Raw genomic sequence first — 18,569 nt, forward strand, 5'->3', positions numbered from 1 at the left:
TAATCCCCATTCATTAACCCCCGCACACATTAACCCCCATCCCCACTCATTAACGCCCCCACACATTAATCCCCATCCCCATTCATTAACCCCCGCACACATTAACCCAATCCCCACTCATTAACCCCCGCACACATTAACCCAATCCCCACTCATTAACCCCCATCACATTAAATAACCCCCATCTCCACTCCAAATCCCCCCACACATTAACTCCATGGCATCCCCACTCATTAACCCCCATCCCCACTCTAAATACCCCCACACATTAACCCCATGGCATCCCCACTCATTAACCCCCATCCCCACTCTAAATACCCCCACACATTAACCGCCATCCCCTCTACAAATCCCCCCCATCTCCACTCATTAACTCCCCCTCATCTCCCATCTTCGGTTTCTTCAGCTCCACAGTGGAGCACACTTACCACCAGCGTTTGCTTTGGGCGCCGGGGAGTGACGTCAGCAGCGTGATCACATGACTCAATCACGCTGCTGACGTCGCTCTGGCCCGGCGGTCAGAGCTTCAATTGTACAGGCGTCTGTATAGACGCCAGTACAATTGCTCCCTGGGAGCCGGCACGGCCTCCTTCTCTGCGCCGGCTGTCAGCTTGACAGCTGACACAGAGAACTGCCGACTCTCAGGCGGGGGGCGGCAGAACGCAGCCGCCAGGGAGGACACTGCGGACCGCTGCATTAGGCGGCCCGACTGCGCCCCCCTGCTGGCTGCACCCGGGGCAACTGCCCCGGCTGCCCCCCCCAGATACGCCACTGTACTGGACCCTAACATATGGGTGGAAAGGCCTGCCAATGCCCCACCCAGCAGGAGGAGTGGCACAGAAGAAGGACTTGGCTGTGGCTGTTTGGCGCCATTCGATTGCTGCCCAACGGACGGTATGAGACGCTGCGGGTGCCGGGGCATCGGCCGCCTGGAGTGGCAATGGCAGCGGGAGAACGAAGTGAGCCAGAAGACGACATCCTCGGGTCCATGGGCAAGAAGCGGAGCCTGAGCGGAGTCAGCGAGAGCGGCCACCACCAATACCGGCAGAGGACTTCCCAGCGGAGCCCCCGAGTCTGGGGGAGAGGCCCGCAGGACAGTGGAGCGGGGGACGGAGGCTGCGGGGAAAGCCGCTTGTTGATGTGATGAAGGCCGCAGCGCCGGGGAAGGTGAGAGTACCCCCGGCACCAGCAGTGTCTCCGCAAGCGGCCCCCACCATTCTGCCACAACACGCGGTCTCCAGCAAACCGGAAGGTCGGGCTGCAGAGGACCCTATGGGATACGCAGAGTTGAGTGAGACCCCTGCCCCCGTCCCTGAGCCATCCCGCCCGGAGTCACCAGGGCGGAGCTTGTTGACAGAAGATGCGTCTGTGCTCTCTCGGCCGGAAAAACCGCCATCACCAGAACAGGCTGTCACACCGGCTTTGCTGGAAGTTTTGGATGCGGCCTACCCTGCGGCCGTGGTTATGACTGCATTGGAACCGGCTGTGGCCTGTGTGACAGGCCCTGTGGACCAGCCCCCCGGAAACACGGCTGCTCCCATCCGCCACCCGGCCCCAGCGGCTGCTGAGCCGCAGAAATCATCGGCCGCCTCTGATCCACGCCCTTTCTCGGCAAGGTCCCACCCACCGGACTCTGGGACTGGCGCGACCCCCTCTGTCTGGGTGGTGGACGTGATAAAACAGAAGAAGATCCGGGAGCAGGAGATATGGAGCCTGCTTCACTCAAAAGGGGAGGCTGGCATGGCGGTGGAAAGATCCCGGGGACGGCTGGTGTACACCAACACGGACAGGGGGTACGGTTTCATTCGTGAACAGTCTGGCCAGAAAGTGTACATGAATGTAGCATCCATACGTCATGGCCGTGCCCTAAAAGAAGGGGACTTCGTCTCCTACTATAAAGAATACTGCCCCCGCGGGTATTATGCGGTGGCAGTACTGGCGGAGCCTGAGCAAAGCGGACCCCCATGAAAAAGGACTGATATAGACACTCTCGGTTCCCCTAGGAGTTCCACGGCTGTGGGGCCCTCACCTCTGTCCACTGAGAGGAGGATAGACTGTCAGGAGTTCGATGCACCGTTGTGCATATTATAAGGACAGTTGCATTTAAAAAAAAAAAAAAAGTTTTGTTGTTGTTAACTAATGCAATTATTTTCTTTCTCTCTCTTTTCTTATGTTCCATGTATGGAAAGCAAACGTAAAGTTGATTGCCTGACAGAGCGGGGATATGTAGAAGAGAGGGAGTGTCCATGTCCAAGGAAGGGGGAGGGAAAAGGAGTACTGGTGATGTTTACTGTTGGATGTTGAGTTTTAAAGCAAAAGAAAACGAAAAAAAAAAAAAATTATAAAAATGGGTACTTGTGCTATTATAGTTGTTTGATGTATAATATGCAAAGTAAATGCAACAGGTCCAGGTAATGGAAGGTCTGCGGGACCAAAGGAAAGTGTGAGATCCGGTAGGGGTCTAAGAGTTGAGGAGGTCCGGGAGACCGGGACGCCGACCATGACCCGTTATTGAGAGAAAGATACAGAAATGGAAGATGTGAGAGAGACAGCCGTCCTAGGTCAGGTCCCCAACACCACGGACACCCCTGAAGGAGGAAGGCGGGCGCTGGTAATGATCTGGTAGGTGTGAGGCCTCGATCATGGCGTACCGGATAGTGGAAGGTAACTGAAGGGGAGAGTAGGGGAAAGATACACGCCGTATAGAGAATACAGGTGTACCTAACCCACTTTGAAAGACGTCATGTGGCGTGCGCGCTGGTGAGTAGCAGTAGGCTGCTCAGAGCATAGTGCTCCCAGTATGGTTCGGCCCCGCAGATAGTGGGTTTGGCTCAATAGCTGGTCCGACAACATAATGTAGGTGTAGCTTCAGAACGACGAAGGCAGGGATGACAATTGTCGAGGACGACAATGGACAAAGGAAGGGAGAGTGTAGGGAAGGTGACCTGATGGACGGACTAGTCTGAGTGAAGAAGGAAAGGTTTGCACAGTGTAGGTAGACGTCAGTTATTACAGGGGGAAACAACTAGGAAAGTGTAGTGGACATGCAGTACCTTGGGTGGACATTAGATGGCAGGGAGGAGTGTGAGCAAAGGACTTGACAGCAGCTTAGGGCTTTAGAAACCGTTGGTCATGGGGGGCGTGGTTGGAGTGACAGTTTCAAGGAACCGGGTGAGCTATAAATTCTGAGGGAGGGTTCCAGAAAGTTCCAGTCCCCAGGGGGAGCTCAGGTGACAGGAAGACTGCGACAGTCTGTGCGCTCTGAGGAGAATCCGACCAGGGGGACTGAGGAGAGAGAACGTCAGGGGGTGGTTCTGACAGGAAAGTACCGCAAAAAGGACGAGACAAAGGTGAAACATACCGTGTGGAAGAAGACGTCTGACCAGTAAAATTACTGTTTGTGTACGGGCCTAAGGCGGCCACAGTGACGGACCTGTCAGTAGCGTCATCAGGTGAAGTAGGGACGGTACGTGCATGTACGTCCCTGGTGCTAAGGTACGGTGTGTAAAGCGGGCCTAGAAACGGAGGCCCAGGAAAGTGAAGTGAATTGAAGTGCGGTGTACTTCAGAGGCCGTCAGGCGGACGGCAAGCGAATAAACCTGGACCTGTTGTACCCGAATGTTGCCTCCAATTGTCTCTGTACGTCTCTGCGCGGTATAAAGTGGGACCACCCCCCCAGCTCGGCTCGGCCCACCACCTCTACAGTATTCTAAGTGTGGTCGCACTAGTGACTTATATAGAGGTAAAATTATGTTCTCCTCATGAGCATCTATGCCTCTTTTAATGCATGCCATTATTTTTTTTGCCTTTGCAGCAGCTGCCTGACACTGGCCACTAAATGTGAGTTTGTTGTCCACCCATACACCCAGGTCTTTTTCAGTGACAGTTTTGCCCAGTGTTTTACAATTAAGCACATAATTATACATCTTGTTTGTTCTACCCAAGTGCATGATGTTACATTTATCCCCATTAAAGCTCATTTGCCATTTATCAGCCCAAGCTTCTAGTTTACATAAATCCTCCTGTAATATAAAATTGTCCTCCTCTGTATTGATTACCCTGCAGAGTTTAGTGTCATCTGCAAATATTGAAATTCTACTCTCTATGCCCCCTACAAGGTCATTAATAAATATGTTAAAAAGAAGCGGGCCAAAACTGACCCCTGTGGTACCCCACTGCTAACCGTGACCCAGTCCGAGTGTGCTCCATTAATAACCACCCTTTGTTTCCTATCCCTGAGCCAGCTCTTAACCCACTTAACCCTCTTATCCCCATTGATCTCATTTTATGTATCAACCTTTTGTGTGGCACCGTATCAAAAGATTTTGAAAAGTCCATGTACACCACGTCCACTGCATTCCCTTGGTCCAGTCCGGAACTTACCTCTTCATATAAGCTTATCAGATTAGTCTGACAGGAACGGTCCCTTGTAAACCCATGTTGATATTGGGTCATGAGGTTATTCTTCTCCAGATACATGTACATTAAGAAATATTTCCCAAACTACTTTTAAAAATGCATTTAACACAAAAACCTGATTTAAACTGTAGATCATTTTCTAATAAAGCATTCCATTTAAAGGCAAACTCACCTAATAATGAGCATTCATTTTATTGGTTATCTAACCAATTCTACTTATCGTCCACACGCAGGATAAGTGATAGCTTTATAATCCGTTTGACTCTGAATACTGGAACAGCCACAATCACGAGATAGGATAATTGGCCCGCATGTGGGACAACCATTCAACTTACTTTTACATGGCAGGGTAGTGCACATGTGAGGTTACAGAGCAGGGTCACCAAAGTATAAGGAACATATCATTGGTGCTGTGATGTACAATGTCGGCAAGATATGTTTTCTGTTGCAATGTGCTAACAAATCCTCCATCCTAGGACATTGTAAACTGTCAGTAATAGGAATTCCTTCCCCCAGGTTTTATCAACCCTGCCACTTCCTCTGGAAGAGCAGGAATGTTAATTAGCTAGACCATCTTCCTCACACCATTTGGCTTCTCTCAGCTGAAAGAGAAAAAAAAGTGCGGGAACTAAACTCTTTGTTTGAAACCAGGAGTTTGAATAAAACAATAAGGGATTGTCCCGCGAAAACCATACCCAGCAGAAATATAAAAATCATATTTCTGCGATCCGAGCAGACCCAGCTTCGCTGTGGTGCCTGTTGCAAAACTCTCGGATGTCCAGAACCTGAGATATGATTTGCGCCCAAATGGACGGTCATATCGCATAGATGTTTGATGTTTTCTTGATGGGCTCATTACGCTGGGAAACATGATACCACTGATGAGTCCATACCAGCTTCTCCCATAAAGTTATAGCTAATCTAAGTTTTGTAGCCAAAACATAACTTGGATAAGAGAGGTGGGATCAACCCAGAATGCACCTCTCTGTGATGTCACATAGGAAAGTCTATAAGGCATTTCCTGGGCAAACCAGCTCAGAACAGCTCAAGTCGTCGTGCTAGAAAGATCCAGATGAGCGGAGAAGTGCAGCTCCGCCTCCACCCACCTTAGCCGCATGGTCTGCCTAAGGAACAATATGGAACTGTGAGTGTAATCTCTTTGTTTTCTCCACTTTTATTTTATACCTGTACTGTACATATTTTATGTCTCAATTTTATAGCAACTTTTATCTGTAATCACTGTCCTCTTTCGGAAAATAAATGAAATTATTTAGATCTGTCTCTATGCTCTAAGAATCGAACTATACGCCTTTGATAGATAATCGCTACTAATTCAAAGGGTTTGCCACGGACCCTCTTAATTTAACACTGTGAATTAAGTAACCGTGACTGGTGGCAGCGCGTTGTGCACGGCTATTACGGCTTGCTGGCAGTACAGAAGGGTCTTATATTGCTGAATAAGGGTCTGCGGCCACAGCATTGATAATTCCCTTACTGCAGAAGCCTAATTGCCGGTTCACAACAGGCAGCCCGTCCGGCGACCAATTATCCTAGGTGCAGTTCCCTGACTGACCTGAGGGTAAGGGGGGCGCCGGAGAGCTGTGAGTTCCAAAGTGGAACTGAGAAAGTGGGATATACATAAATCCCCGCAGTACTTGGAAGATTGATAGCAGTGGTGGGGCATCCAAATTAAACTCCCCCTGCGGCAAATTGTAGAGCGAGATTAGCTTGCTGGATATTTTTGGTCACATGGTGCCAGTGTTGGGATAACTAAGATAAGCCCCACTGCGCCTGTGATAGCCGTGTGCCGGCATTGTGTCACGCCCCTCCGTCCGCTGATACACCCGTGTCAGTGGTGGGACTGTGACATAGTGGTGACACAGGGTCCGCTGTCCGTCGCGTTTTGGTGGCAGCGGGACTCCCGTTAGTGTCGCCCGTAAGTGGACGAACGGCGGTGGGCCGTTTGTCACATATTGGTGGCAGCGCGGTGGGATAATCCTAGAGCATTAGTGATTTGGTTTGAGCAATCATTCCTCTCACTAAAAACCTGCACGGTTCCTGCGGGAATCCTGCATCATAGGTTTTGGAGAACAGACTCAGTGGTTACTAGTCCTGAGACATTAGTGTGTACTTGCAAGTATCCCCCTCCCGTTTCTTCGTTTTTCTTTTTCTATCTTTTATTTGGCAACCATGGCGGCAAAAGGAGAACCTTGGTACACCCGGCAGACAAAGGAAGTTCTTGCTGCGTTATGCACGTACCAAGGCCTTGACGCCACGAACAAAAACAGAGCTCAAATGATCGCGGCTCTAGTGCAGCTGGACAACGACCAGAATCCAGCGAGCGCAGAAGTTGGCCCAAGTTGCAATGGGGCTGCAGCAGAGGCTCCACTCCTGAGCGCTGGCCCCACATTCAACCAGAACGGGGTGGACCCCTATCTGCAAATGGCCTTGGACGAACTCCCCGCCGAAGACAGTGATGGGCGGGTGAGGCTGATCCAGCAAGCTCGAGAGAGAGCAGAGCAGCGAGCCGAGCGCCAGGCGGAGAGAGCTGAGCGCCAAGCTGAGGCTGAGAGAGCCGAGCGCCAGGCGCAGAGGGCCCATGAACTGGAGGTACTCCAGCGGGGTGGGAATGCCCTCACAGCCCGAAGCCGTGAGCCCAGCAGCGTCCAGACTCCTAAACCCCGGCCAGAGCATTTTCCCGTGATGGAAAAGGACGGGGACTTGGACACATTTCTGCGAGCCTTTGAGAAAGCCTGCAGACAGTACCAGCTGCCTAGAGACCAATGGGCAAGGTACTTGACCCCAGGGCTAAAGGGCAAAGCCCTGGAGGCATTTGCTTCTCTTCCGCCAGAAACCGATGATGACTATGACGCCATAAAGCAGGCGCTGATCGCCAAATACCGGCTGACACCTGAGGTATACCGAAAGAAGTTCCGACACCTCCAACGTGGCCCACACGATAGCTACAGTGATGTGGTGCAAGGACTCAGGACCCACTTTGACCAGTGGATCCATGGACTGTCCGTTGAAACCTTTGAGCAGCTACGGGACCTGATGATCAAAGACCAGTTCCTGCATCTCTGCCCAGCTGAGGTCCGACAGTTCATCCTGGACCGCGAACCAACGAACGCGGACAAAGCGGCGCAGATCGCCGACAACCACGAGGCCAACCGGAAGCCCGAGACGCGGAGGCCAGTCGCCACCAGCTGGAAAGGGGGTAAGCCAGCAACCAACCCCAATGCCCCAGCTAGCCGTCCCTCCGGAGGCCCTGTCCCTGTTGCCAACAACAGGCCGGCTACTGACAGTCGCCTGTGTCACCACTGCCAGCGGCCTGGTCACTTCTTTTACACCTGTCCGAACAGGCCGAAGAACCCCCCAGCCAAGGCCCCCGGGCCCAATGCCTCTGTTCTTTTGGTGGGAGGTGTGGTTGGGAGGGCTGACGACAACGTTCAACCTGTTCAGGTGGGGGCCCGTCTTGCTACAGGCCTCAAGGACACCGGGGCTGAACGAACCCTCATCCGTCCTGGACTGGCGGCCCCTGAAGAGTTTGTTGAGGGGAAAACCCTGACTGTCACCGGGATTGGAGGCACCCGTTGTCCCTTGCCAGTGGCACGAGTTTTTCTTGACTGGGGTGCCGGGAGCGGGTTGAGGGAGGTGGGAGTGTCTGAAAACCTGCCCACTGATGTTTTATTGGGGACTGACTTGGGGAGGATGGTTGCATACTATGTCCCTGACCCCCTTCCCCAAACTGATAATAAGGGTAACGTTAACCCTGATGATGTTGATGATGGGAAACTGAATGTGTTACCTGCTAATGCCTTGATGAGTAATGATGCAACTAACAACCATTCTTTCCCAAGGTATGATGCTGATGCTGATGTGAATGTACCAAAGCAAACTGATAACCATTCTTTTCCTAGGAATGATGATGTTGATGTATCTGTGCCGACTGAACCCGTTAACCCTTTCTTTGAAACGGTAGATGTGTCCACAGGTACCGAGGTGCTCAGCCCCGTCACTCTGCGGAGTGAGACGGCTGAGGAACCCCTGGCAGGAGCAAGCAACGGTGCTCAAGAGAATGGGGAGGTGCATGGGGACCATGAGGAAGGTAATGCCATGCAGCTGACCAGTGCCACCGAGGAAGGTAACTGGCCCATAAGTAGCACTGCTCCTAAAGTGTTGGGGGTGGATGGGGAGGTAGAGCCCAGGGCAGCACCAGCTGGTGGGTCTGAAGAAATCCCCAGGGAGACAGCATACATAGCAGCTGTCACACGCAGTCAGAGTGCCCAGATCGCAGGTAACGCACTGTCTTCTGGACCCTCTGCTGCTACAGGAGAGACTGAACCAGAGGTGAACCCAGAGCCGGTTCCAGAGGGTCCCAGTAAAGAGGGGACCCTGACGTCACTTCTGGCAGCCTCCAGCATGGAGTTCCAGGCTGCTCTGCACTCAGATGCCAGCCTGGAGAAATTGAGAGGTCTCGCCGAGACGCCCACCTCCAAGTCTGATAAGGAGAGGGTGTTCTGGGAACGAGGAAGGTTGTACCGGGAGACAGTACCCGGAGATCCTAAAAAGGAGTGGTTGAGGGAAAGACAGCTGGTCGTCCCCTATCAGTTCAGAACTGAGTTGTTGCGGATTGCCCATGAGATTCCACTCGCTGGACACTTGGGGATCAGCAAAACAAAGGCACGGCTGTCTCAACACTTCTATTGGCCCAAGATGGGGACAGATGTAACACACTACTGCCGCTCCTGTGCCACCTGTCAAAAAGTGGGTAAGGCGGGGCCTGCTCTTAAGGCTCCCCTTATTCCTTTGCCGGTGATAGAGGAGCCTTTCCAGAGAATCGCGGTGGACATTGTAGGACCGCTGTCCGTCCCCAGCAGCTCCGGAAAGCGATACATTCTCACCGTGGTAGACTACGCTACCCGGTACCCAGAGGCAGTAGCTCTGTCTTCAACCAGGGCAGATAAGGTGGCTGACGCACTGGTGACCATCTTTTCGAGAGTAGGATTTCCCAGGGAGATGCTTACCGATCAAGGGCCCCAATTCATGTCTCGCCTAATGGAGGCTCTCTGTGAGAAAATGCAGGTGACGCAGCTGGTATCGAGTCCGTATCACCCACAGACTAACGGTTTGTGTGAACGTTTCAACGGTACCCTCAAACAGATGCTCCGCATACTGGTTGAGACCCAAGGGCGCGACTGGGAGCGGTACCTCCCACACCTGCTGTTCGCTTACAGAGAAGTTCCGCAGGCCTCGACCGGGTTCTCCCCCTTCGAGCTCCTGTATGGCAGGCGAGTCCGGGGACCCCTTGGGTTGATAAGAGAATCCTGGGAAGATGAGCCAAACCCCACAGAAGTGTCCATCGTGGATTATGTCATGCGCTTCCGTGACAAGATGCAGACCTTGACGCAGTTGGTGCATGACAACATGACGCAGGCTCAGGCTGACCAGAAGCGCTGGTACGACCAGAACGCCCGGGAGCGGACCTACCAGGTGGGTCAAAAGGTGTGGGTGTTGGTCCCGGTACCAACGGATAAGCTTCAGGCAGCCTGGGAAGGCCCGTACGTCGTCCACCAACAGCTCAACCCGGTCACCTACGTGGTCACGCTTGACCATGCTCGGGGTAGGCGCAAGGCCTTTCACGTCAACATGCTGAAGGCGCACTACGAACGTGAAGCTTGCGTCCTACCGGTCTGCAATCTGCCAGAGGATGGGGAGGAAGATTCCCTCCTGGACATGCTGGCCCAGGCCAAGGCCAATGGGTCCATTGAGGACATGGAGATAAGTGGTTCGCTCACCGTGTCCCAGCGGTTGCAGTTGATGGCCACCCTGGAACTCTTCCGGCCCGTGTTCACCAACCGTCCTGGGAGGACGGAGTTAGCGGTTCATGAGGTGGACACCGGGAATCACGCCCCATTACGGCGAACACCTTATCGGATCTCTGAAACGGTGCAACAAGTCATGCGCCAAGAGGTCGATGAGATGTTAAGGCTGGGAGTGATTCGACGGTCAAAGGGTGCGTGGGCTTCACCTGTAGTCCTCGTTCCTAAAAAGGATCGAACCACCCGGTTCTGCGTGGACTACAGGGGGCTCAACGCCATCACAACCTCTGATGCCCACCCAATGCCGCGCATCGAGGATCTGCTCGAGCGGTTGACAAACGCCAACTACATATCCATCATGGATTTGAGTCGGGGATACTGGCAGATTCCCCTGAGCCCTGAGGCGCAGGAGAAATCCGCCTTTATCACCCCCTTTGGACTGTACGAGTCCACGGTCATGCCCTTCGGCATGAAGAATGCCCCTGCCACTTTCCAGCGGATGGTCAACCACCTGCTTCGGGGACTGGAGGAGTACGCAGTGGCGTACTTAGACGATATTGCCGTCTTCAGTTCCACCTGGGAGGAACACCTTCAGCACCTCCAGGAGGTGCTCAAGCGTCTTCACCAGGCAGGCCTGACCATCAAGCCGGGGAAGTGCCAGATAGGCATGCGCGAGGTCCACTACCTGGGGCACCGGGTAGGCGGGGGTTCCATGAGTCCGGAGCCAGAAAAAGTGGACGCAATCGTGTCCTGGCTCACCCCCAGGACCAAGAAACAGGTGAAGTCCTTCTTGGGCACTGCAGGGTACTATAGGCGGTTCGTACAGGACTATAGCGCCCTTGCCAAACCCTTGACTGACCTCACCAAGCAGAGGCTACCCCAAACAGTCAACTGGACAGATGACTGTGAGGCGGCTTTCCAAGCTTTGAAAGCAGCCCTGTGCAACTCTCCAGTGTTGAGAGCAGTCGACAGCAGTCGCCCGTTTCTGGTACAGACCGACGCCAGCGAGTTTGGCCTCGGTGCTGTGCTTAGCCAGGTCGACTCGGGGGACCAAGAGCACCCCGTGTTGTACCTGAGCCGGAAACTTTTGCCGAGGGAAGTGGCATACTCGACCATCGAGAAGGAGTGTCTGGCCATGGTGTGGGCACTGCAGCGTTTGCAGCCCTACCTGTATGGGCGCGCCTTCACGGTGGTAACCGACCACAACCCACTGAGCTGGTTGCACACCGTGTCGGGAACCAATGGAAGATTGCTCCGCTGGAGCCTTGCCCTTCAACAGTACGATTTTACTGTAAAACACAGGAAGGGCAGTGAAAACGGCAATGCCGATGGGTTGTCCCGCCGGGGCGAACCCGCTGAGGTGCGCATGGCAGATTACCGAGAGGTAATGCCTCCTTAGCGCCCTCTTAAGGGGGGAGGTGTGATGTACAATGTCGGCAAGATATGTTTTCTGTTGCAATGTGCTAACAAATCCTCCATCCTAGGACATTGTAAACTGTCAGTAATAGGAATTCCTTCCCCCAGGTTTTATCAACCCTGCCACTTCCTCTGGAAGAGCAGGAATGTTAATTAGCTAGACCATCTTCCTCACACCATTTGGCTTCTCTCAGCTGAAAGAGAAAAAAAAGTGCGGGAACTAAACTCTTTGTTTGAAACCAGGAGTTTGAATAAAACAATAAGGGATTGTCCCGCGAAAACCATACCCAGCAGAAATATAAAAATCATATTTCTGCGATCCGAGCAGACCCAGCTTCGCTGTGGTGCCTGTTGCAAAACTCTCGGATGTCCAGAACCTGAGATATGATTTGCGCCCAAATGGACGGTCATATCGCATAGATGTTTGATGTTTTCTTGATGGGCTCATTACGCTGGGAAACATGATACCACTGATGAGTCCATACCAGCTTCTCCCATAAAGTTATAGCTAATCTAAGTTTTGTAGCCAAAACATAACTTGGATAAGAGAGGTGGGATCAACCCAGAATGCACCTCTCTGTGATGTCACATAGGAAAGTCTATAAGGCATTTCCTGGGCAAACCAGCTCAGAACAGCTCAAGTCGTCGTGCTAGAAAGATCCAGATGAGCGGAGAAGTGCAGCTCCGCCTCCACCCACCTTAGCCGCATGGTCTGCCTAAGGAACAATATGGAACTGTGAGTGTAATCTCTTTGTTTTCTCCACTTTTATTTTATACCTGTACTGTACATATTTTATGTCTCAATTTTATAGCAACTTTTATCTGTAATCACTGTCCTCTTTCGGAAAATAAATGAAATTATTTAGATCTGTCTCTATGCTCTAAGAATCGAACTATACGCCTTTGATAGATAATCGCTACTAATTCAAAGGGTTTGCCACGGACCCTCTTAATTTAACACTGTGAATTAAGTAACCGTGACTGGTGGCAGCGCGTTGTGCACGGCTATTACGGCTTGCTGGCAGTACAGAAGGGTCTTATATTGCTGAATAAGGGTCTGCGGCCACAGCATTGATAATTCCCTTACTGCAGAAGCCTAATTGCCGGTTCACAACAGGCAGCCCGTCCGGCGACCAATTATCCTAGGTGCAGTTCCCTGACTGACCTGAGGGTAAGGGGGGCGCCGGAGAGCTGTGAGTTCCAAAGTGGAACTGAGAAAGTGGGATATACATAAATCCCCGCAGTACTTGGAAGATTGATAGCAGTGGTGGGGCATCCAAATTAAACTCCCCCTGCGGCAAATTGTAGAGCGAGATTAGCTTGCTGGATATTTTTGGTCACATGGTGCCAGTGTTGGGATAACTAAGATAAGCCCCACTGCGCCTGTGATAGCCGTGTGCCGGCATTGTGTCACGCCCCTCCGTCCGCTGATACACCCGTGTCAGTGGTGGGACTGTGACATAGTGGTGACACAGGGTCCGCTGTCCGTCGCGTTTTGGTGGCAGCGGGACTCCCGTTAGTGTCGCCCGTAAGTGGACGAACGGCGGTGGGCCGTTTGTCACAGGTGCAACATGTGCAGCCGCAAAGGCGTGCAAGAAGTAAGAGATCCACTACTGTCTCCAAAGAAGGTGAAATTGTGCATTATAGTGAGCTATTGCACTACAAAGGTGCACATATATTGTTTTTGCTCAATGGCTCTATTCTGTCTGTATCGGCCAGTGGAGCATCTTGCATAAAAGTCGCCAACGCTGTCCTGAAGTCCAAACCTCCACTGGCATTAACATCAGCAAAAAAAAGAGACTGAGCACTGTGAGAATCATGGTTTAGCAGCTGCATTCAATCTTACATCACTAAGCACAATGTGAAACGTCAGTAGGAGTCGTGTAAAGCACCAGTACATGACCTTGTGTGTCTCCATATTCTCACCATGCTAAGCCATTACAACAAACTCCAAAAGGTATTAAGGTATGAAACACCACCAAAAGAAGTTGATTTTCTCCCCTATTCCTTTCCTTCCCAACTTGAGAACCACATTCGCGCCAACACTCGATTTTTCCAGAACCCCATTCCTGCCAACTGTCCTCCTTATATTTTAATGCACTCCCCATAGACCTCCATATGGTATACTTTACTCCCCATTGTCCTCCATACAGTATGATACACTCAACATAGCCCTCCATATAGTATACTGCACTCCCCATTGTCCTTCATACAGTATACTGCACTCCCCATAGCACTTCACACAGTATACTGCACTCCCCATAGCCCTCCATACAGTATGCTGCACTCCCCATAACCCTCCATACATTAATACATTATACTTCACTCCCCATAGCCCTCCATACAGTATTCTGCACTGTCTATAGTCCTCCATGCAGAATAATGCACTATTCGTAGTCCACTATATAGTATAATGCACTTCTTATAGTCCCCTATGCAGTATAATGCAATACCCTCAGTCCTCTATACAATATAATGCACTCCCCATAGTCCTCCATACAGTATTATGCACCCTCCATAGTCCTCTATTTAGTATAATGCACTACTCTTAGTCCCTCCATACAGTATAATGCGCTCCCCATAATCCCCCATACGGTATAATGCACTCCCTATACAGTATAATGCATTCCCCATAGTTCTCCATACAATTTAATGCATTCCCCATAGTCCTCCATACATCCAGCATGCCGATACAGCTGAACGTGCATTGACTCAAGGGCCCCATAGCAGCTTCGTGGCCTGCCGCTATTGGTCTTACAGGAACTGGTCATAGGTATTGTGGCAACACAGCATTTACTCTTAATTATCCAGATGTAAATTCAGCCACAATCACGAGATAGGATAATTGGCCCGCATGTGGGACAACCATTCAATTTACTTTTACATGGCAGGGTAGTGCACATGTGAGGTTACAGAGCAGGGTCACCAAAGTATAAGGAACATAGCATGGACGAACATATCATTGGTGCAACATGTGCAGCCGCAAAGGCGTGCAAGAAGTAAGAGATCCACTACTGTCTCCAAAGAAGGTGAAATTGTGCATTATAGTGAGCTATTGCACTACAAAGGTGCACATATATTGTTTTTGCTCAATGGCTCTATTCTTTCTGTATCGGCCAGTGGAGCATCTTGCATAGAAGTCGCCAACGCTGTCCTGAAGTCCAAACCTCCACTGGCATTAACATCAGCAAAAAAAAGAGACTGAGCACTGTGAGAATCATGGTTTAGCAGCTGCATTCAATCTTACATCACTAAGCACAATGTGAATCGTCAGTAGGAGTCGTGTAAAGCACCAGTACATGACCTTGTGTGTCTCCATATTCTCACCATGCTAAGCCATTACAACAAACTCCAAAAGGTATTAAGGTATGAAACACCACCAAAAGAAGTTGATTTTCTCCCCTATTCCTTTCCTTCCCAACTTGAGAACCACATTCGCGCCAACACTCGATTTTTCCAGAACCCCATTCCTGCCAACTGTCCTCCTTATATTTTAATGCACTCCCCATAGACCTCCATATGGTATACTTTACTCCCCATTGTCCTCCATACAGTATGATACACTCAACATAGCCCTCCATATAGTATACTGCACTCCCCATTGTCCTTCATACAGTATTCTGCACTCCCCATAGCACTTCAAACAGTATACTGCACTCCCCATAGCCCTCCATACAGTATGCTGCACTCCTCATAACCCTCCATACATTAATACATTATACTTCACTCCCCATAGCCCTCCATACAGTATTCTGCACTGTCTATAGTCCTCCATGCAGAATAATGCACTATTCGTAGTCCACTATATAGTATAATGCACTTCTTATAGTCCCCTATGCAGTATAATGCAACACCCTCAGTCCTCTATACAATATAATGCACTCCCCATAGTCCTCCATACAGTATTATGCACCCTCCATAGTCCTCCATTTAGTATAATGCACTACTCTTAGTCCCTCCATACAGTATAATGCGCTCCCCATAATCCCCCATACGGTATAATGCACTCCCTATACAGTATAATGCATTCCCCATAGTTCTCCATACAATTTAATGCATTCCCCATAGTCCTCCAGCAGGGAGGAGGACACTGAGGAGCTGTCAGTCAGGTGATATAGGCAGAGATTGAGTTTATAGTATAAGGTTATGCTCACATGTTGCGAATTTGCAGCAGATTTCTCTGCACCAAAAACCAGAGTGTTGGTAGGAAAAATGCAATGTAAAGTACAAGCATTTCTAGCTAATTTCTTCCGTGATTTTATTTGCATTTTTACTTGTCTGTGTCCTCCATTCATTTGACTAGGTGAAACACACTGCAGCTCAAGAAATGAAAGAAAAAAAAAAAACACACATGGTATGAATGAGATTGTAGAAATCTCACTTGTTTTGCTGCTAAACACAACATACAAACATTTCTTAAAGAGCCTCTGTAGGACCTGTATTAGGCCACGGTCACACATTCAGTATTTGGTCAGTGTTTTACATCAGTATTTGTAAGCCAAAACCTGGAGTTTCCACAATCAGGGGAAAAGTATTAGAAACACGTCACCACTTCTGTATTTTTCATCCACTCCTGGTTTTGGCTTACATCATACTGATGTGAAATACTGAACATGGCCTTAGGCTGCCATTTTACAGTGGCAACAAAATTAATGACATTTTCAAAATCTCATTCACATTGTGCATTTTTTTTCCTGTATTTTTGTGTCGTATTTTTAAAAAAGGCAACATGTCCAATTCATTCAGCGGTTTTGAAACATTTTCCATCAATTAAAATAAATGGAAAAAAATGCATTTGAAAATGTATTCTTATTTCAATTATTTATTTATGGAATAAATAGTGAACTGAATTTTTTCCATTTTATTAAACCTTGCGTGGCTATTTTCGACAGCCACCTTTCCAATCATGACGATGAGATACATGGTCTCATTCTCAAGATAGGTACAGGTCTTAGAAGAGGATCTCTTCAAATGATTAATAATCCTTATGTAGTATTTACTTACAGATGTTTAGTAAGTTGGAAGATTTTTTTTCTATAGCTCAAATATTCTTGAAAAATAAAAACAAATATTGTGATTTTAGTTGATTCTTTTTGTGTCAAAATATGTAGCCCAACGGAAAATAGATAAAGTATCCCCATACATGAATTCTGCTTCACTCGCGGATTATGTGAGATGCTGTTTAAATAGATCCGGATGTTCTGGGAATTTGTTCCCCACAGAAAAAAATTGAGATTTAGAATTATTTCTTCCTGTCATGAATATGTGGTAATGAGATATTTTTTTATCTTAATTAGATGTAGCTCAGTTGTTAGACTATAAAGAAGAAAAGGATAAATCATAATTTATCCCACGTATATTTTAAGTCTACTATATCTTTCAGAGATGAGTGAATACATTTTCAGGAAACTGGTTCAGTTGCCATGTCAGTATTCCATAGCCACCGACAGCCCCACTCGTCCTACCAGCTTCCCCGACATCTCTTCTGGCTTATAGGCTTGGCATGAAGTCATCATTGTGCACGATGGTGCATTTGGCTGGTGAACTGATCAGAAGGGGTGCCAGGGATGCAGTTCGTAGGGCTCTGACCCCTTAATACTGACGTGGCCGACGGACCTGAGAATCAATTTGCTGGAACAGTAAATTTAGACGAGTTTAAATTTCTTTCATGCACCTTCTTAAGTGGTTGAACTAGACTGCCCTCATGCATCTCCTCTTTAAAGGTTTAGTATTATTGTACCTCTTAGTGGTATAAAAAAAGAAAAGAGAAGCCAGCGTTGCCAAGGTCTGAACGCATAACATAAAGTGCATTTGCACATAACATCTAACTGTATTCAAAATGAGATATTTAGCAAAAAAATTGATCAATTCAATTGAGCCACCCCGCCGCGCCAAGGCAATCTCATGTGGGGGGTCCTACTCTACGTTTTTAATAAACACTGTGCCATTACGGCCTCCTAGATACATTAAAAGCAAGACCACTTTAAATGCAATCCGTACCTGAGCATTTCTGGATCGCTCCCATGATGCCAGAAAAGGCAAGTGCGGATGAAGGCCAACCAGGTCTGAATGCAGACGTGTCAGGTTTAGCCTCCACACACTGCCTGACCAGCAAGCATAGATGAAGGGCAATGCAGGTTCAGATACAGGTGCACAATTAAATAAAGCTTGGGGCAGGGTGGGGCTGCTGTGTATGTGTGCACAGCAGCCTAGATCCATCACAGTGAACACAGAAAAAATGGCGAACACAACCCAGCGCGCACGGCAACAGTGGTGGTCAGCCACATACCAATGTACAAAAAAAAAAAGAGAAGCCAGCGTTGCCAAGGTCAGAACGCATAACATAAAGTGCATTTGCACATAACATCTAACTGTATTCAAAATGAGATATTTAGCAAAAAAATTGATCAATTCAATTGAGCCACCCCGCCGCGCCAAGGCAATCTCATGTGGGGGGTCCTACTCTACGTTTTTAATAAACACTGTGCCATTACGGCCTCCTAGATACATTAAAAGCAAGACCACTTTAAATGCAATCCGTACCTGAGCATTTCTGGATCGCTCCCATGATGCCAGAAAAGGCAAGTGCGGATGAAGGCCAACCAGGTCTGAATGCAGACGTGTCAGGTTTAGCCTCCACACATTACCTGACCAGCAAGCATAGATGAAGGGCAATGCAGGTTCAGATACAGGTGCACAATTAAATAAAGCTTGGGGCAGGGTGGGGCTGCTGTGTATGTGTCAGGCAGTGTGTGGAGGCTAAACCTGACACGTCTGCATTCAGACCTGGTTGGCCTTCACCTTCTGGTAGATTTGGGCCTGGGTCACGTTCTCATGGGCCAGGTTCCTCAGTTTTTGAATTCTTTCTGTGAGTTGCAGTACATATTCAACCAAAGAGACGCTCATAGTTTT

The 18,569-nt window shown here is 49.4% G+C and overlaps 1 protein-coding gene across 1 annotated transcript; it reads left to right on the top strand.

Annotated features, from left to right (window-relative positions):
* The first annotated feature begins 1,143 nt into the window (after window positions 1-1,143).
* On the top strand, window positions 1,144-17,001 carry LOC141098110 (uncharacterized). Its single transcript, XM_073585679.1, has 3 exons — window positions 1,144-1,167; window positions 6,838-7,636; window positions 16,955-17,001. The coding sequence occupies exons 1-3, from the start codon at window positions 1,144-1,146 to the stop codon at window positions 16,999-17,001; spliced, it is 870 nt and encodes a 289-aa protein (XP_073441780.1).
* The last annotated feature ends 1,568 nt before the right edge of the window (window positions 17,002-18,569 follow it).

Source organism: Dendrobates tinctorius, unplaced genomic scaffold (genome assembly GCF_039654945.1).
Source record: "Dendrobates tinctorius isolate UK_male_01 unplaced genomic scaffold, ASM3965494v1 ptg000086l, whole genome shotgun sequence".
Classification (NCBI taxonomy): domain Eukaryota; kingdom Metazoa; phylum Chordata; class Amphibia; order Anura; family Dendrobatidae; genus Dendrobates; species Dendrobates tinctorius.

What these genes read in the sequence shown, in the direction of transcription:
- LOC141098110 (XM_073585679.1), top strand. Translation starts at nt 1,144, where the DNA reads ATGAAGGCCGCAGCGCCGGGGAAG. An exon ending in AGGCCGCAGCGCCGGGGAAG is followed by an intron (nt 1,168 to 6,837) that starts GTGAGAGTACCC and finishes ACATTCAACCAG; the next exon opens with AACGGGGTGGACCCCTATCT. An exon ending in CGCCACCAGCTGGAAAGGGG is followed by an intron (nt 7,637 to 16,954) that starts GTAAGCCAGCAA and finishes TATCTTAATTAG; the next exon opens with ATGTAGCTCAGTTGTTAGAC.